At 41.9% G+C, this 21,546-nt stretch overlaps 1 protein-coding gene across 5 annotated transcripts in view; it reads left to right on the top strand.

Annotated features, from left to right (window-relative positions):
• iqsec1a (IQ motif and Sec7 domain ArfGEF 1a) overlaps window positions 1-21,546 on the top strand; it is a 178,831-nt gene that overhangs the window by 15,782 nt on the left and 141,503 nt on the right. For 4 of the 5 annotated variants that reach the window (XM_072656340.1, XM_072656350.1, XM_072656349.1 and 1 more), the window contains exon 2: window positions 12,856-12,885. The exons of the other annotated variant lie outside the window; for it this stretch is intronic. In XM_072656340.1, the coding sequence (XP_072512441.1) occupies window positions 12,856-12,885 (30 nt within the window). The remainder of the gene's footprint in view (window positions 1-12,855; window positions 12,886-21,546) is intronic. 5 annotated transcript variants of the gene reach the window in all.

The following is a 21,546-nucleotide window of genomic DNA, read 5'->3' on the forward strand; positions in this document are numbered from 1 at the left end:
CTCATGTGGAGCCTGTATGGATTTGCCCAACTGGGAACCAGAAAGTTTTGTCCATGAGTTTTAAGTTGGCCCCATATATGGACGCCCACCCGGGTCCCATCAGGGTCAGGATTAAACATGGGCTAGATCATAGGGAGCCATGTTTGATTAGAGTGGCCTGTAACGACACAATCCCATGTACAAACCCACCTAGCCTACCTCCCACCCACCTGAGCTCCACATGAGCTTGTTGGCAGTTACCATCCAGTTGCTAGGACTCCCCCATCACATGATTCCAACAGCACTGGGAGGGTAACGGCTAGCATGTGCTTCCTCCAAGTCACATGAAGCTCCGACACCTATTTTCAAAAAATTGGGGTTCTTGGAAGAACCAAGAACTTTTGCGTAAGAGATACACTTTATGGACAAAAGTATTGGGACACCTGTTCATTCATTGTCTTTACTGTCCAAGAAGAAGGCTTTCTACTAGACATTGCATTCACAAAAGCATTAATGAGTTAGCTTGGACTTCCCTAATCACATGATTCCAACAGCACTGGGAGGGTGAAGGCTAGCATGTGCCTCCTCCAAGTCACATGAAGCTCCGACACCTATTTTCAAAATGCTGCTAATGCAACTTCACTGGAGCTCAACACTACTCAACACGCTTGGAGGAGAACACTAATTTAACCTCCGATGTTAAATAAGCTAACAGATGGTTTTTGGGGTTTTCCCTAAAGAACCGAGAACTTTTGCGTAAGAGATACACTTTATGGACGAAAGTATTGGGACACTTGCTCATTCATTGTTTTTTGTTCTGTAAGAGGAACTGTCTCTACTGTCCAGGAAAGAAGGCTTTCTACTAGATTTTGGAGGAGTTTGTTGACTGGGTATGCGTCCAAATCGCAGTAGTGCTGTGAAAGTGCAGAGCCGTCTGAGAACCTCAAGCACAGCCTGAGCCAAACAGAGGTTTTCTATAAGCTGATCTCTGAAGCGCTGGGTGAAGACGTAGAGGCGGTTCTGCTTGTTGGTCGTCAGTATGCTGTAGTAAACATCCCAGGCTGAAAGTCGATATGTGATTCGGTTCCCTCATATTGGTGCACTGGAAATTATTGAAGGGATTCTTCTAGCCCGAATACTAATGCTGCTCCTGCCGAGAGCGTGAAGAGGCAGTTAACTGTCGACGTGCGTCTGGAGCAGTGCCATAAAAGACCCACTTTCGGTTCACTAAAGAACCTTTCAATGGGTCACCATGTGTACCCCATTGAAAGTGTGAGGTTCGCAGTGTGAGGTATTAAGGCATACAAGTTAATAGGGACATTTTCAGAACCAGTACATACACGATATGGACAAAAGTATTTGGACACCTGTTAGCCCCCTACAAAGTTCCAGCTTTTTTTGCACTATCTTTAAAAGTAGCCCAGATCTCTTGATCCTGGGCCAGACTAAGCCGTCCGCACTGTAAGAGTGTGTACGCATGGCAGACAACTCGTAAACGACGGTGCTGTCCTGTTAAAATTCTCAATCAGAAGCTGAACCTGTCATCCGTATCTTAATGCTTTTCTCCAATTATGTGTGAATATGCTTACTAATGCAGAAACAGAGACATTGATACGCACTGAGTCAGCGATATTAACCCTGCAGAGATGCTTCATAAGGGCTCCACAGTGAGATGATTGCTGTTTCAGGCCATGCAGATCAGGCGGTCCACTGCGAGCACTGGCAGACAGAGAAGAGCAATCACAGCAAAGCCTGTACATTCAGCTAGAGGTGCTGTTAGGAGGGCGGCCCGAGATTAGATTACAGGATGCTAGAAAGGTTCGAAATAAGGTGTGTGTGTGTGTGTGTGTGTATGTCGGAGTGTCGGGGTGTGTGTCTCCGGAGGCATTTTCGGCTCCCAGAATTACTTCTCAGCCCACCAGAAGCTGTGCAGAATGATCTTTCCGATGGGTACTGACATTTCCATGCCAAATGAAAAAGGCCAGTCAATGAAGTATCCCCAGCTGCACTGGAGCTCAGTTAAACACTGGGTGGAGGAGTGTGAGAGCCGGTCCTCTACGCCAGAAAAGCTATTGACATGATGCCTCTTCCTGCCGGTGTCAAGGCAGCTGCATACTAAGCAGACTGCTTTAAATGTAAAGCACCACAAGATGAATTTATTTCATTAGTCCGGAGAGCGCTGTGTACATGGCACATGTTCCCCCAATTTGTCTTGCTTGCATATATGTGCACACACAGACAGACACACCCACACGCATACATACATATCCTTGTTTTTATACAGTGTCAGGACTTGGGATCAAACACATGTCCCATTTGTATATATATATATATATTATATATTCAGTACATACAGCCCATTCCAGAACTGTAAGTACATTCCAGATATACACTGTTTAAACAGAATTGATGGTAACAAAGTTGTGTTTGTTGAAAGATTTTCCACCATATGGTGGTTTAACTTTATGTGCTAGCCTCAGAATCGATTGTATGGATTTTATTGATTTTCAGCACATTATTGTTTATGTAAAACTGATATTACTAAAAACTAATATTTACATAGTTTAACATTTAATTTTATACAAAGTAATGAAATTAGAATTGTGTCCTTTCACATTTCCCACCAGAGGAAGTGACATTACTGAGTGCAGATACATGCATATTATTTTGTTTTAATATTAGAGGTAACAGAGTTCACCAGAACATTGGGACAACAGCCATAAAAAAATATATATATATTTGTAAATACTACATTGACATATTTTACAGAGAATGTATATTATATGCAATTGACTTTATAGCTGTGAACAGTGTAATCACAAAAACTGAATAGAAGATTCATTTAAAATCACCATTGTTCTTCAATATTTTATACAAGATCAAAAGGAGATCAAATCACTGTCTTCCACGTGACATCACTTAATGTAGATTACATATTGTTTTGTACTAGCATACTACTAACGGAGTTGACCAGAACATATATATATGTAATATACATTTTTCTATTACTAAATGTACATTTTTACAGAAAGTAGATATTCTATGTAATTAACAAAGTTGTTAATAGAGTAAACACAAAGAACTTGAAATTATTATTTCATGTAAATTTAAGTAGAATATCTGAATCAGGAGACAAAGACAGTCAGTAATGTGTGGGCTGGGAGTCATTTAGTTATTAGTTGGTGTATAAATTGTGCCTAAAGTAAACATCAAGCATCATTAAAAGTGATAATTGAATTGCATAATTTTGTATAATTTGTCAAAACCGATTCAATCAATTATTTTTTGAAAAAAAAAAATAACAAAGGTTTGATCTAAGAGATGCAAAATGTATGAAAGGCAACCAGATTCAGATTGTATATATATATATATTTTTTAATTCTCTTCCATTCAATTCAACTGTATTGCCATTATACTAAAACAGGGCTGTTCAGTACAACCAAACACTGTAAGGCTAAATTATTAGTGAAGTAATAAGATAGTCTTTTATTAGTCCAGCAGTGGGGAAATTCCCAGTGTAACAGCAGAAAGGGATAGCAAGACACTCAGTTACAAAAATTTGGATAAATAATTTACACTATATACACAATATAAATAAGAATTAAAAATTAAAAGAGCAATAACAATATTATTTACAGCAAAAGACTCTTATTAATAATAGCTAGGGTCATGGTACAATAGTGCAAGGACAAGACATGATAAAAAAACAAAGACAATAAATACAATAAATACATAAATATACAGTGTGCATGAGGACTGGGTAATTAACTAGGTTACTATACTACAGTAAAATGGAATAAATATTTAGAGCAGCAATGTGTTGTGTGTGTAAATGAATAGTAAGAGTCCAGGAGTGTATGCTGAGGTAGACCAGGTATGGTGTTGTAAACAGCATCACAAATGTGTGAACAGGGTGTACAGTGCAGTAATGAGTGTAGCAGCTAGTGCTCAGGTAAAGAGAATAGTGCACAGTTTAGTGACAGTTGAGGGAGTTCCAGTTCAGAGTGCAGAGTGGAGACAATCTCTGAGCTGGTGGAGCTCAGCGTGGATGTGGTGAGTGAACTGGGAGGATCAGAGTGATTAGTAACTGTGTGTGTGTGTGTGTGTGTGTGTGTGTGTGTGTGTGTATTCAGGTAGTGGCTGTTAAGTCCAGTTTTTACAGCTTGCAGACAGAAATTGATTCTGGAGGCAGCAATTATATATATGTGTGTGTGTGTGTGTGTGTGTGTGTGTGTGTGTGTGTGTGTGTGTATTGAACCTATATCCAATCAGAACAGGTGGATCTGAAGACACACTAGTGGTCAGTTTAAACACAACACATCAGGAACCACTGTCTGCCACCAATCTTCTGAACTATTCATTAAAATAATACACACTGTGTTTTTGATCATCGTTACAGTATAAATATTGCCATACTTCAATATAATGTTCTTACCCCCTAACATACACACACACACACATTTGATCATTTTCCAGGTCCTGAAAAAGGTAGGTTAGTCCTATTTTCTCTGGTTTACCCACATAGACAGGTCATTATTGTCCTGACAGTGCATTAAAGAAAGTACACAGACAAATACACACACACACACACACACATGCACACACATAAATATTTAGTGTATTGGGAATGTGCTGAGGTTGTCAGTCATACAGTAATAAGCAATACGCTGCTGGCTGCATGCTGCAGTGTATGTGCAGGATAACAAGCAGGTTCCAATTTTCAGCCCATTTCTGTTCATGCTCTGATATAGCCATTACAGTGGGCTCATTCTGAGAGCAGGGACGGAGGTCCGTTCTGGGGTCCTTTTGTTCTGCTGTGCCTAAATTACATCTTGCCTTTATTCTTCAGAGCTCAGGGAAAATGTCTGACTTACAAACACCTCTCTGTTTTCTGTGTAATGAAGAGGATTTTATGATCAGATTCTATCGGTATTAAGTAATATTATGTATATATAGATATAATACTTTAGTATTAAGTACAGCATTGTTAATATATCATCACACAAAAACCTCATATCTCAAAAACGGCAACTTTTTTTTTCTTTTTAACTTGACAAAAGTATTGGGACACCTGCTCATTCATTGTTTCTAAAATCAAAGATACTAAGAAGAGTTGATCCTGCTTTTGTTGGAGTAACTGTCTCTACTGTCCAGGGAAAATGGCTTTCTACTAGATATTGGAGGAGCATTGCTGTGAGGATTTGATTGCATTCAGCCACAAGAGCGTTGGTGAGGTCAGGATGTTGGATGATGATCACCACCCTACCTCATCACCCTCAACTCCCCAACTCATCCCAGAAGTACTGGATGGAGCTCCACCACCATCCTTAATTCCAGAGAACACAGTTCTTCCACTGCTCCACAGCCCAATGCTGGGGGGCTTTATACCCCTCTAGCCTGACATTGGGCATGGAGCCAACTGGTTAATGTTCATCTGTTCCAGGGAGTCCTATTCTTTTGGCAGTGCTTCTCTACAGGGGCTAGACAAGCTATGTACACATCTGTGTCAGCAAAAGAGGCGACCTAAAGTAGCTATATGGCATTCATTAGAAGTGGTGTCCAGAAATATTTGGACATATAGTGTGTGTATACAATGTCTGCAATATATGAACATCCATTACACAATTTTCTTGTCCGCCAGAGATGTAGTGAGGAGGATCACCACTCCAGATTGTCTTCTGTGTTGATTAATTGATTTTAATTATTCATTTTAGGCAAAAGCAACCTGTTTGATTTTTAAAAAAAGAGCTAGCGTAACTTTCCCTCGTAACTGTCCTTAATAAGATCAAAAACTTAAACCGCTAAAATACAACCAGATCATTACAACCAGATCATTATTGACTCTGAAATCCTCTTCTGCCACTGATAGCATATTTATATTCATTGCACATCTATTAGCAGCCCAGAACCATCCAAGAATGTGTTGTTTATATTCAGGCCTTCAGCTCCAGAGGTGCTGTATTTTTTTATGTCAGTCTTTTAACTGCTGAACATTTGCAGACAACTCCTGGGTGTTGGCTCGGAGAGGAAATTGTTCCTCATTAGCAAGAGCAGCGTATATTATATATTTGGCTACCAACTACACTGTACATGTATGCAGGTCTTATGGGGGTCCTGTAAGTCCTGTTAGAAAGCGGGAGCGTGTTTTTGTGTGTACAGGACATTTGATAAAGGAAGGTATTTAATATTTTTGCTGTTTTATAGTGTGACTTGTCATATGCTTGGGGTCATAGGCGTCATAAATGAGTGAGGGGCTTCTTACTACTGGGGATGCATGATGATGTCCATGGAATCATGTCAGTTTTGGCAGAAATGGGATATAATGAAAGGTATTGGCATCAGACAAGCCTAATCAATATTTCAAATAAATTTTTCAAATGAATACAGAGAAGCTACATCTTTTATATGTATTATATAATTATATATATATATATTTATTTTTATATATATATATATATATATATATATATATATATATATATATATATATATATATATACCCATTTTTATATAATATACATTTTATTTAATTATAATTGTATTATTATTATTTAAAATATAAATATAAAAAGTCAAGTTACCATAAAATAATAATTCAAATACCTTTTTTTATGTTTTTCTTTTAGTTTAGTACTTTAGTTAATTTGAGCTGTAAATGTGCATACGCTAATTATTGTCTAATATTTTAATTGGTGTCATCCTCCTCTTCCTCCTCCTTCTCCTCCTCCTCAGTTTATTCACGGCTAATTCCTGCCAGGAGGTTAGAATCTGACAGGAGGACACCAGCTGGGATTTAAACATATGGTCTCTTGTTGAGTGTTGAGCAGTCAGTTAGACACTTGTGCCACTTGGAAAAGTCGATTCCCAGAAACTGACCTGAACACCCCTCATTTCTAGACCACTGAGCCCATCAGTGTAGAGATGTTCAACAAGCAGCGCTGCTGTTTAAAGGATGCGGGCGGAAGGCATGAAAATAGATTGTCGGTGGGGTGGGAGACAGCGATGAGCAGTGTGACGTGTCTTTTGCAGGGTGTAGTAGTTCTTCGTTTGGACTTTAACTGGTATTGAACTCTGAAAAGGTTTTTCGAACCATTGTTCTGCAGTGGCATCACTCCAAAGAACCTTTATTGGTGCATTCCAACTTCACCTGTCCAGGACAAATCCTAATATGAGCTTGGAGGATCACTTACTGGTGAACCTGAACGCTGAACCTGATCTAAAACCCCTAAATCAGCTGGGTACTCGGACTTGCTAATTTGCTCCTTTATTTAATGAGGTATAAAGCTCTGCAGAACTTTAGCGTCCCATCCTAGTAGAATGTCTATTAAGTTACATTATCACCCATTAAACCCATTAAACCCATTAAAGCCATTCATCAGTCCACTCAAACTGCCCTGTTTCATTTGAAGTGGTTGCAAGTTTTATATTGATTCTAGACTCTAATTTGACTCATAAAACAGTTGATGTGACCTTAATGAAGTCAGTCCAACACCCTGATCCCACATGAGGTACACTGTTTGGGTGGAACTGACAAAATATTAGGTATACATTAGGTAACTACCAGTGCAATGCTTTAATAACTGTCCATTCACATGAAACAATTTGGAAAAGGAATACAGGAAAGAATGTGTAAAATATAAGCATAAAAATAATATAAATAAATACATATTTACAGATAAATAAATAATACATATGTATAGACATCAAATATACACAAATGTACAGGGTGGGCCATTTATACGGATACACCTAAATAAAATGGGAATGGTTGGTGATATTAACTTCCTGTTTGTGGCACATTAGTATAAGCGAGGGGGAAACTTTCCAAGATGGGTGGTGACCATGGTGGCCATTTTGAAGTCGGCCATTTTGGATCCAACTTTAGTTTTTTCAATGGAAAGAGGGTCATGTGACACATCAAACTTTGAGAATTGCCTATGCTGTGAAGATACGAGATGTGCAGCACCTGAAACTACGGATACTGGAAGCCTGTGCTAGCATTTCTTCTGCGGTGTTGCTATCAGTGTGTGAAGAGTGGGAGAAGAGGGTTGCATTGACAATCCAACACAATGGGCAGCACTTTGAACACATTAAAACCAAGCACACCATTGTTTTTCTTGTGAAATTCTCAATAAGTTTGATGTGTCACATGACCCTCTTCCCATTGAAAAAACTAAAGTTGGATCCAAAATGGCTGACTTCAAAATGGCCGCCATGGTCACCACCCATCTTGAAAAGTTTTCCCCCTCCCATATACTAATGTGCCACAAACAGGAAGTTAATATCACCAACCATTCCCATTTTATTTAAATGGCCCACCCTGCATATGAAGTATGTAGTGTGTATTATTTCTATGAAGTGTTAATCATGGTGAAATGGTAGTAACTTAATAAAAAATGGGCTATTTTGCAATTTTTACTATTTTGCAAACACTGCTTCAGGCATCAGGCAAGGCTTCAGAGGCCCTGTTCAGATTCACAGTCGTGACTTTCTAAGAAGTGTGACTTTCTATGAACCCTTTCACACTAATCCAGAACAGTGAGGCCAAGGTCTGTAATTTACATCTGTGTCCAGAGCAGGATCTTAAAGTTCCACTTGAAGATGGTTAGTCTAAGATGAGCCCAGTGGAGGAGGCCCGTCTGATCAGTGTCCAGCACCATTCAAGCAGGCCTTGATTCCCCGATTGCTGCCGATTATTCTGCAAACCTTAACACGTTCTAAACACTCATATATGCTAAAATGAGATTTTTAAATAATCCATAAACAACCTCAGGAAGCACTCATTTATATAGAATAGAAGATATTAGTCCTCAATTAACCTCAGTAAATACTCTGATACACTAGAATAGAGAACTTCAGGGGTCTTGAGCGGTGTTGCCGGGTGGGTAGATGGCGGCCATATATATATATGGTGTAATTTATCTGTCCAGAGCAGGATCTTAAAGTTCCACTTGAAGATGGTTAGTCTAAGGTGAGCCCAGCGGAGGAGGCCCGTCTGATCAGTGTCCAGCACCATTCAAGCAGGCCTCCTCCCAGGTATCGCTTCTGGAGAGACAACAGATGCACTGCTCATGTCCTGCCTGACCTCTGGAAGCATCGATCTTCCTCTCAGAGCTTCTTTCAGGCAGTCATTCGTTTGAACTAGCCTCACTTTACACATGAAACCGTTCCGATGAAAACGTTACATCACTCTTATGAACTGGTAAAAGTGAAATTCCACTGATTTCTCAGACTCTCTGCATTAAACATGTAAACTTAGTTATTCTGAGTTATTCTGTAGCACAAAATAGTTCAATGCAGTCTTGCAGTGTCTGATTTCATCCATTTTCATTTATATTTTCATTCGTTTATTATCAGTCATGTGTAATCATGTTATCTATAGTGCTGCCGATTGTTCTGCAGAGCTTAACACGTTCTAAACTATTTCAATTAATCCATAAACGACCTCAAGAAACACTCATTTATATAGAATAGAAGATATTAGTCCTCAATTAACCTCAGTAATTACTCTGATACACTAGAATAGAGGATCACTGGTTCGAATCCCGGGCATGCTGCTAGCCATCAGCAGCCCAGAGAGAGCACGATTGGCCATGCTCTCTCTAGGGTGGGTAGAGGGCGCCCATACATATATATATATATATATATATATATATATATATATATATATATATATATATATATATATATATATATATATAATATGCTAAATTATCTCAGTACATTTCAGTGTAAAATATCTGTGCTGGTCGTCACTGGTGTCTGCGGGGTGGTGTGTTGGAGCCGGGTATGTGCTGCTTCCTTCCAGACATTGATGTTTTATCTGCGGCAGTTAAAAAAAGAGCGGCTTGATGGGGGGTGGAATACGTGCGGGTTGGATTGGGTAATTGGCACTCCAAATTGGGGAGAAAATGGGTGAAAAACTGGATACAATGTTTAAATAATAATAGAATAGAAGACTTTACTACATAATAAATCCTTAAATGACCTTAATAACCACTCATATACGCTAAAGTAGTAGAGGTTAGTCCATGAATAACCCCAGTAAACACTCTAATACACTAAAATAGGCCACTTTAGTCCAAAAACAACCTCAATAAATACACACAAGACAATTATAGTCCATAAATATCCTCAATAAAGACTCCAAAGAAGGTTTGATGATAACACTGGAGGAATCCTTCTCGGTTCTCTCTCAGAGCTATATTAAAAGCAGTGATTTTCACTAGGGAAGCACCGATCCGATAGTAGGATCGGATATCGGTCCCGATGCTGACAAAAATGAGCTGGATCGGGTATCGGATAATTGGGCGGATCCGCATCGACGGTATTCTAGGCTTCATAACTCAGGATCAGAGTAACCTACAGACAGGCGTCTGTAAAGGAGGACAGCCGAGAGTGAGGGCGAGGGGGTAATGATGTCACTGCCACAGCTGGTCTTCCATATAAGGAGAGCTGAGAAGGGTTTGTCCTGCTGCCCGCTGCCTTAGGTCTGTCCCACATGGTGACGTGATGTGGTTTATTAATTCAACAGTGGGATCGGATCGGTATCGGGGATCGACTGATATGCAATGTTTATGTATCGGTATTGGTATCGGATCAGAAAAAGTAGGATCGGTGCATCCCTAATTTTTACTACTACTACTAATAATAATAATATCAATAATATGAAGACAAATAACAACCGAATGGGATCGAAAATAAAAGAAATGACCGTAAACCCTAAGGAACCCTCCTTAGAACCCCTTTGTTTTCCATTGTAGTGTTACAGTTCACTCATCTCTGTCCTCCTCTCTGTAGCACATAGTAAATATGGGCCGTCTATAACACAGGCAGCAGGAGTAAATTGCTCTATGCCGCGGCCCAAAAGTGTATTACCTCGCTGTGATATATCCTGGAGAGTAGCTGCAATACACTTGATTTGCTTACTGGCTGAACTGGCATTTATTGCCAATCGTGCTCAGCACCTATTGGAACAGTGTGGAGGCTCTCTGAGGGCTGATCTGTGACTATTGGAGGCAGTGCACTCTGGGCTTTCATGCTGATGGGATCAGGGGCTGAGCGAGGGAGGAATTCTCTCACAAAGCATTACATAAGCCCCCAGTGTTCTCTGGTCCATCAGCACCCAGTCAGATCCACTGTTAATAACCACAAAAACTTGGCTAATGCTTGAAGTGTCATGGCCTTAAAGAGACACTCAAGCGTTTTCCAACCTAATTCCAACCGAATGCCCCATCTGGACAGTATCCTGTCATAGATGTTGTATTATAAGTGTGTTTTGAGCAGCTTTAGGATCACGCTGATGCTCCACTTACTAGAACAAGGAGAACAGCGTCTCCATCATTCCCACATTCCAGGCCGGAACGCTGCTGCTACTGCATTGTGGAGCTGCAGGAGGAGAACCTCTCTCCAGAACTGCTGCTGTGTAACGCTTTGTAACTCATAAAGTCATATTAGTGTAAAATCCTGTAGTGTTACTCTACCGCCTCAGCCCACATGCTGCTCCCCCTTCAGATCAAGCTTCTGGAGCTCTCAGCTTGTCCAGAGCTGTCCATGAGGGGGCGCTCAATTTGTATTTACTGCAGTGGAGTAAAAGTAAATTACACTCCGCAAATATAGGGGAAGCCCAGGAGCAAAAATACCAGTTATTGCATAAAGCTGCTTTAATCCTAATGCGTCAACCTTTAGAGTGTGTTAAAGCAGCTTTATGCGAGAATTTGCATTTCTTGCTCTCAGGCTCCCCCTGGGGAGATGGGAGGTGGAATTTGCATGTAGAGTCACCACTAGGACATGCATTGCTGTACATGCTGAGAGATACAGAAGCAGTATCTGAAGGTAGAGAAGCATGTGGGCCGAGGTTGTAGAGTTTTATTTTAGGATTTTACACTAATATGACTCGGGTTACGCACCGTTACACAGTTCTGGAGAGTTGTCCTGCCCGTTTCAACAGGGTTACATAGTACAGTTAGCAGTGTATTGAACCGACACACTGCTAACGACAGAGACGCTATTCTTCCTTTTACAAGTTAGTGGAGCATCAACGTGGGTCTGAAGCTGCTAATTGTAAATTTGCTGCATGAGATTTCTACATAATGTTGCTTTAAGTAGTTTTGGCTAATTCAGTTTAAAATTATGTAAACAAAAATAAGCCAAATATGAAACCCAAAATAGGAAACTAGCTTTAAACATATGTGGGATTGAACAGCATGGCCTGAATTTACAGTTTTGAAAGTATTGGAAGTATCGAAAAAGTCAAAGTCAGCTTTGTTATCAAAACTGCAGCATGTACACAGGATTGAAATTGCATTACTCTCAGACCCATGGTGCAACAATACACATCAAACAATTAAATAACCATGAAATAATTTGAAAAAATGTATTATTTTAATATTATTTATTTATTATTTATTCTAATTATTAAAACAATGTTAAATAATAAATAATTCAAGTGTTCAATAATTTTCCCAATGGCTGCTTTAACAAAGCAATGGACATTCGATATTTGGTGCAACCCCTTATAACGGACCCCAAAACACTGTACAAAATATATGTGTGTATTTGAAGCAGGGATGAAGGCACTGCGGACTGTGAAAGAGAAACCCACACTTCTTACACGTTTGCTTTTTCCTGGCTTTGCCACCCAAGCTGGAACAGGCTGTAAAAGCGGCAGCTGCAGCGGCTGTAATTAGGAAGATGAAGGTTAGCACTCACCCAGAGGAAGTCCAATTAGGCTGGCCCAAGATCCCTCCGTAATCCTGCCGTGATCAAAAATTCTCTGGCAGTTGAAGCTGCAGGACTGAAGTTTGCATGTTTGCACCACTGTCTCCACCATCCACCAAATTACACGTCCTGAATGACCTGCTTTATGTGTTTCAGGTCAGAGTACGTCAGCTCAAAGATCGTCAGGTATGTAACTGCTTGTCCCTCCTATTACATTCAACACACACACACACACACACTTAATCTTAATATTTTAAAGATGCCAACGATGCATTTATTGAATATTTAAGTTGTTTTTTGATTTTGACTTTTTGGTTTGCTGTAAAAATTCGCATATGAGGTTTAACAAGCCTATTTACCACCCTGTTATTCAACTACTGATTTTCCTTTTATGTAGGACTCATAACGACAAAAAAATCTGCTCTGATTGGCTGGTTTACAGCACCGGCCACGACTCACAGAACCCCCATACTATAGCATGATCTTATCGGATAGTGCTGCTGTCCTCTGGTTGTGTCCTCTCAGCGCAATGTGCTGTCAGTAACCCAAGGAGATTGCAGCTGGTTAGCTTTTAGCCTTGTCCCCACTCGCTTACCCAGATTTGTCTTTCTTGCTTGTTTAATTTAGAGGGAGCGGACAATGACGAGAAGAGATGGAAAAAGCTAGCATCGGCTAGCAATAGGTTTTAGCCTGGAGCAGGTCTGGGTTTTCATCTGCAGATTTTGCTTTGTAGCATGCCGAATTTGAGCTCCTCTTCTGCGGACACCGGCACAGGAAAAGCCAAGGTCATGAGGCCTGGTTTCCATAGCAACCTATATTCTTATAACTAGTCTGGAGGTGATGAGCTGCTCTCCAGCATCAACGTCATATTTTATCGTTTAACCAGCTTTGATTAGAGCTGTCTCTAGTGGGCGGGGTTTATTGCAAATATAACGAGTCAAGACTGTGATGTAACAGTTTTAGCGTTTTGGAATTGGCCTGTTTTACGGCTCTGTTTTGGTTTTGCTGGATGTTCTTTTAAAGGAGGAACAGCTCAGTTTGAGCTTTACGGTTTGTCCCTTCCATGTACTGAACTCTGATTATTCAGCTGTACCAAGATAAACAGTTTTCCATTTTAGGGCCCCTACAAAGCCACTCGTAGCACCATGAAACCCACTATAACAAATACAGCCATACTGTGCCCTTAGGTCCCACCCAAAAATGGAGAAAGCATAAGAAGTTCATTGAAATTGATCTTACTAGCTAAAAAAAAAGCTCAGTTATTAATAATTTAGAGTCATTGAAGCAGGCGCGAGAGAGGCTATAAATAACCTTTCTCCCTCAGGATCGTTTTGCTTTGATACAGTACACAGCAAAGCGGAAAAAATAGGCCTGTCATGACGGCACGGTCCTTTCATCCATATATGGAGGCTGATGGGAAAGGGCTAATCACATGCGTTGTTTAATTGCTTTGCACATTGTCAGAATAGGACAGATGGGTTCACTCAGTAATTAGAGCTGAAGTCTGAGAATCGGGCTAAATGAAGTTTGAATCAGCTGCTGGCTCATCACTTATTCCTGATTAGGCAATACGTGGTGGGCTGGTTTACGCCAAATGTAAAGGAATTGAATAGCAACACCATCAGCAGCTCAGTACTGGCTCCAGTTCACTCAGGACACCTTTGCTTTGGCTGAAGTTTCCTCTAACAGCCATAACATTAAAACCACCAGCCTAATATTGTGTCGGTCCCCCTTGTGCTGCCAAAACAGCGCTGATCCATCAAGGCACGGATTCCACCAAATGTGTAAGCAGCAGATCCTTTAAGTCCTGTAAGATGTGAGGTGGGGTCTTAATGAGGGAGTATCAGTGAATCTTGGTTCACCAGTTGACCCTCTTGGAAGGCAAGACCTCCCTGGTGTTTTGGAGATGTCCTGACCCATTTTTCCTGCTTCCAACACTTTTCACCTTCCAGAACTGACTGTGCAGTTCTTGCTTGCAGGTGCCATTGGAACCAGTGGAGGGTCAAGGAGGGATCGGTGTTACCCACTGCACAACACCAGCAATGAAGCTCAACTCTCGAAGCCCTATTTTAGTAATCGTTAGGCGATCTGTCAACCGCACACCACGCAGTTTAGGGGGTGTGACGGTGTGTCTTCGCTATCGTAATGCCGGGAAAAGTTCGCCCTGCTTGGCTCGAAATGCGTAAAAAAGTCATGTACTGAGTCTCTTAATGAATCATGGGTGTGTTTGTTTCGGGCGTAACATGCAGTAATAAACCAATCAGCGTGTCTCTCGCCTGCCCTTTAAGAGCCAGGTGCGGTCCGACTGACCTTGGCGGGTTGCTATTTCAGTTGGGGGGGGGGGGCGAGCGCCGGGCTACACGTGCCTTTGTTGACAATTCACTGTCAAGATAGCAACGAATGTCTGATTGTTGATTGCAGACTGTTGATGAACGTCTGCCTAGACTGTTTTCAGATAGCGGAGCTCCTCCTGTGTTTTCCGTTGCCAAGATATGCAGCAATACGCCAGAAACTGACCTGAAGATAAGATAAGATAGTCCTTTATTAGTCCCGCAGTGGAGAAATTCCCAAACACCCCTCATTTCGAGACCACCACGAAAGGCGTGAAGATAGACTGTTGGCGGGGTGGAAGATCGGGCCCTCAAAGTACAACCAATACAACCAAACCAAACGTCCTCATGACCTAGCATGGAAATACAGTAACAGGGATGAGTTCAGTATGCTTATTTGGCACCTGGGCTCCCCCTACAGTTGGGGAGTGTAATTTTTACGGAAATATTAGTCACGCTTTGAGCGCCCCCTCATGGACAGCTGTACACAAGCATTTGTTGACAAGCTGAGACAATGTGTGTGATTGAGGACTATTACAGGATTTCGCACCAGTATGACTCGGCTTATGCAGCGTCAACGCAGTCCTGGAGAGAGGTCTCATTTAGTGGCGTAGCAGTGTTCTGGCCCGGAGTGGCAGTGACGGAGACGCCATTCTCCCGATTGCAGTTAGTAGAGCATCAGCGTGATTCTGAAGCTGCTGTTTTAGGGTAAAATTGCTACATGATGTTGCTGTGTGTTAATTTTTGGGTCCACAATTCTTGTTTCTAATGAGGAAACGAGTGAATCAGGGCTTTGCTCAGTCACTTCATACTGCCACTGGGAATTTACCTCAAGGACAGACACACTACGTGAATTTCCCTCACCAGCACTGTCAAGGTCAAGCCAATTGGACAGGCTTGTGATCAAGGGTCTGTCACACAAGACAAATCACTGCTTTTCACCCGCCTTAATGGGACCTCAGACGGAGAGGGTCATATGTGAGAGTGCTGGGGGAGGAGAGAGACTGATGTATGGGGCTGTCCACCAGGTAGGGCAAAGGTGGCTGACATCAGCACAAAAGACAACATACAGATTTGTGTTGTGTTAGATGTCACCCTTCAAGTCAGATCAAATCCGGATAATATAGATCCACTGGTGTGGCTTCAAGGGGGTGGGCTTTCATGTGGAGAGCTTTGTCAGTCATGTTTTTTTACTAATGATTTGTGTTGAAGACTGGGGGAGAAGTTCTCCACCCATCACCGTCATTGGGCACCAATGCAGACATACAGACACAAGTGCAGGCAGAATTCTTTGAGTGTTCTTTGAAGGTTCTTGGTGTGATGCCATATAGGTACCATTTGTTAGGTGTTTATTAATGAATTTTAAATAAATGTTATTACTGTGCATTAAGCCCTGTTCATTATGACTGTATTAGTACATCATTGGAGGTCTGTTATGTGAAAATCATCAATAATTGCATTAATAGTTATAATAATGCACAATAGACACTTTGTTACCACCCTGTTATGCAGATTATTCAGTTCTGTTTTGTATGTAATTAGTGATACTTAAACCTGTAGCACCTGAAATGACCATTATAAAAGTCCAAAGTGCCATGAATAGATACCCCCCATTCTGTATATATATAGATAGATATACAGTGGGGAAAAAAAAGTATTTAGTCAGTCACCAATTGTGCAAGTTCTCCCACTTAAAAAGATGAGAGAGGCTGTAATTGACATCATAGGTAGATCTCTATGAGCTCTATGAACTATGAGAGAAAAAATGAGAAAAAACACATTGTCTGATTTTTAAAGAATTTATTTGCAAATAATGGTGGAAAATAAGTATTTGGTAAATAACAAAAGTTCATCTCAATACTTTGTTATATATCCTTTGTTGGCAATGACAGAGGTCAAACGTTTTCTGTAGTTCTTCACAAGGTTGGCACACACCGTTGCTGGTATGTTGGCCCATTCCTCCATGCAGATCTCCTCTAGAGCAGTGATGTTTTGGGGCTGTCGGCGGGCAACACAGACTTTCAACTCCCTCCAAAGGTTTTCTATGGGGTTGAGATCTGGAGACTGGCTAGGCCACTCTAGGACCTTGAAATGCTTCTTACGAAGCCACTCCTTTGTTGCCCTGGCAGTGTGCTTGGGATCATTGTCATGCTGAAAGACCCAGCCACGTTTCATCTTCAATGCCCTTGCTGATGGAAGGAGGTTTGCACTCAAAATCTCACAATACATGGCCCCATTCATTCTTTCATGTACACAGACCAGTCGTCCTAGTCCCTTTGCAGAGAAACAGCCCCAAAGCATGATGTTGCCACCCCCATGCTTCACAGTTGGTATGGTGTTCTTTGGATGCAACTCAGCATTCACTCTCCTCCAAACACAACGAGTTGTGTTTGTACCAAACAGTTCTACTTTGGTTTCATCTGACCATAAGACATTCTCCCAATACTCTTCCAGAACATCCAAATGCTCTCTAGCAAACTTCAGACGCGCCCGGATATGTACTGGCTTAAGCAGGGGAACACGTCTGGCACTGCAAGATCTGAGTCCCTGGCGGCGTAGTGTGTTACTGACGGTAGCCTTTGTAACGTTGGTCCCAGCTTTCTGCAGGTCATTCACTAGGTTATATATATATATATATATAAAGAGCAGTAGCCTCAGCCATTGATTACAACACGGCCAGACACCTTTAACAGTACAATTTGTGCTCCTGCATTAATGGCTAACACACTAGTCTAGACCCTTATACTAAATGCTTCCATCTGCCTGAGAACAGAGCAGCAGATCATCCCTATATTACCACAAAATGCACTGTGTAGTCAACTTCACAGGCCACATGCCATTGCTCCAGGTGCGACAGCCGAGCATCACAGCTCTACACGTACCACAACCAGAGGAATGGCCTGTGGAGCTTTTGCTGGAAGAAAGCACGTCGTTTCTGTCAGGAAACACACAAGCCGTGCATCAGGGAGGCAGCAGGAAGCAGGGAGAAGATTCTAGCGTTTTAAGCCAGAGATAAAGTGGTCCTGTGATGGGGGCTTGATTTGCATCTGCATTGAGGACGAACTCCTTTCAAGAACGCAGCTCGAACCCTGAGGATGAACCACATGTTCCAGAGAAGTACATGTGTGCACCTGTAAGCGTCAGCGCTGAAGAGGCTCAAAAGAGGCTCAAAAGAGGCCCAGCGCTTGGAATGAGTGTCTCCATGTTTAGACTTTCCCCAGAAACTATCTGCTGTGTTTACATTAACTCAGGGAGCCCGGGATCTCTGACAGTCTTCCAGCTACGTGACTTGATTCCAGGACCATTTATCTTTCGCGCTGTTTGACTTTCCATTCCTCCACTGCTCTGAAACTTCCACCTCAGTTTCCTCTTTGCTAAATGCCATGGCTCGCATATGTAAACAAACATGCCTGCATCCCTGAATGCATGCCGATATTATCACACATCAAGGTAGAGACCCCCCATCCCCTCAGGTGCCCACTCCGAGCGCTACCTGCAATGTTGTGAAATGATAAGTGCACTATCGTACAATATGTGGACACGACCTCCATCATTTTTGTGTTCATTTCTATACAATAATTGGACTAAAGTATTCGGACGGTTTATCCTGATGTTGTTGGAGTAACTGTATCTACAGTCCAGGAGAAAGGTCTTTCCACTAAATTTTGGATTAGCATTACAGTGAGGATTTGATTGCATTCAGCCACAAGAGCATTAGTGAGGTGAGGATGCTGGATAATCACCACCTCACTCCATCCCTCCCTACTCCCCAACTCATCTCAGAAGTCTTGGATGAAGCACCAACCATCCATCATTGCAGAGAACACAGGTCTTTACTGGGGGGCTTTATACCCCTCTAGCCCACGCCTGGCATTAGGCAGCATGGTGTTAATAGGTTCGTGTCTTATACCGTTAGAAGGGGTGTCCACAAACTTTTGGACAAGTAATGTTCTTTGGCTTTTGGGGTTTATATTTGGATTGTTGATGTTTTTCTGAAGAGTCTCAGTCGTACAGTGTATTAGCAATCTCCCTCCGACTACACAAGGCCTCGTGAAAAGCTGATGAGTCGAATCCAGTGTGTTTTAATGAGGCAGGAGGCTGAACTCTGCAGTGCTGCGGCCTTCCAGAGTCTGGAGTCTGATGCATGCACTTTAAGGCTAACTGCTCCTGAGAGATGCAGTGCTCCACTTCTTCAGCTCCTACTGTCACCAGATCTATAGCTGCTTGATCTAAATTTGACTTAGAAGCCTTGGCTTAGGCCTTGGAACTAAAGGCAGCCTTCTAAATAGACGCCTTCATAAGTCGGTTTCAAGCTTCCGGCAATGTAAGAATACCAATAATACCCCACGCTGTTCAGGTTACTCAGTTTTATTGATTTTCAATTTAGATATAGCACATAATTATTTTGCAATCATTTGTCCACCCAGGGATGGTTTGCTTTTCAATATATCTGAGACAGCTCTGTCCCTCGGGCTGAGCTGAATTACAGCTTTTGGAATGATGAAAAAGCAGGAGCTTAGTTGAAATACACTGTACGCTTAAAAGTTTGTGGACACACCTGAATTCATTCAGATACTTTGAATAAGTTACAGCCATTGCTAATACAGATGTTAACATGCACTCAACTCACACACACAGCTTGTCTAGTCCCTGTAGAGAAGTACTGCCAATAGAATAGGACTCCCTGGAGCAGATCAACATGAACCTATTGGCACCATGCTGCCTAATGCCAGGCGTGAGCTATAGGGGGGTATAAAACCCCCCAGCATTGAGCTGTGGAGCAGTGGAAGAACTATGTTCTCTGAAATGATGGATGAGCATCCAATATCCTAGCATAATTTATGCTCTTGTTGCTGAAGGCAATCAAATTCTCACAGCAATGTTCTTCAGAAAATTTAGTAAAACTCCAGCAGAAGCAGGATAAACCCTTTTTCAGTACTCTTGACATAATGAATGAGCAGGGGTCCAAATACTTTGGTCCATATTTATACTGTGGATTTTATATATGTATATATTCAGCTAATAATAATAATAATAATAGTAATTGTTGGAATTGGCGACCCCTGGCTTTTGTGCGATGTACTGCGGTCAAACCCACTTAAAGAAGCATTTTGTAAATAACGGATCGGTCGGGTTAGATGTTAATTTGCGAGCCAGTTCACACACTGCTTAAGTTCTGAAAGTTTTGGGAAACATTTGTCAAAATCGAACATTCCTAAGAACTAGTTAACGAAGTTATTAGCCTTACAAAACTTTTGGGAAACACTCTCTAGAACCGTGGGATGAAGACAGAATACAGCACTGCCCTCTAGTGGTCAGGGTTAAAACACAACAAAAATGAACCATCAATTTATTTAATTTAAAATAATTCATACTGTGTTTTTGGAAATCGCTACAGTATCGCAACACATAACATCACGATACTTCGGTATATCGACATTTTCTCACACCCCTAGTGTTAAGTGTAGTTTGTGTAGAATCTGTAGGTCGAATTCTCAACAACATCCAGAGAATTCGACCCTTCCTCTTTAGAGAGTCACCAAAGTGCTCGTTCAGTCTCTCGTCACTTCAAGACTTGACTACTACAGCAGCTCTCTTCTGGCTGGTCCTCCTCTGTGCACCATCAGACCCCTGCAACTTATCCAGAATGCAGCGGCACGGGTCGGGTCGTCTTCAACACTTCTTCTAACTTCAGCTCCTCCTCTGCTGTGTTCTCTCTTCACTGGCTTCCTGTAGCTGCTGCTCAGCTCATCAGATTTGAACCCCTGATTCTGGCCTACAAAGCCAAGACTGGACCAGCCAGCCCCTCCGTACTTGATGGCGATGGTCAAAAGCCGATCTGCACCGAGAGCCCTTCCAGCTTCAAGTACGGCTCGGCTCGACCCGCCATCCTTTAAGATCCACGGAAGACGAGCGTCCAGACTTTTTTCTGTCCTGCACCGAAGTGGTGGAACGAGCTTCCCCTGGGTGTCCGAACAGCAGAGTCCAACACTCGCTGTCTTCAAACCCAGACTGAAGACCCTCCTCCTCCGAGAGTACTCAGGCGAAGAGAAGAGTATTATGGTCTCCATATTATAGACGATAGACGATCTAGTCTATTCAGACTAGCTGAGGTTCTTGAGTAAACAGTGAAACACTTGGATAAGAGCGTCTGCTAAATGCCGTAGATGTAAATCTGCATACAGCAATGCTGAAACCGTCCCAGGAAAATGATGGATGAGCACCACACAGCTTCGTACAAGTGTTGTCATCAGACAAAGCAGTGCTAACTAAGGAACATCATGAAGGAATTTGGACAGCATTGGCCTTCTGTTCCCTGCTGTCAGTATACGGACCAGCTTCATCTGTCACTCCGGCTGCTCGCGTGGCTGGACCGCGGCTGACTGACAGCGCGGTGCTACACTGTCCAGTAAATTGTTGATAAACCTCCCTGATGCTGAGAGGGGAAGACAGATGGCTTTGCTTTAGGGCAGCGTCTGCTTTCTGATTTGCTGAAACATTACCAGCACTAAGGCCA

This window comes from Salminus brasiliensis, chromosome 14 (assembly GCF_030463535.1).
Source record: "Salminus brasiliensis chromosome 14, fSalBra1.hap2, whole genome shotgun sequence".
In the NCBI taxonomy this organism is placed as follows: Eukaryota; Metazoa; Chordata; class Actinopteri; order Characiformes; family Bryconidae; genus Salminus; species Salminus brasiliensis.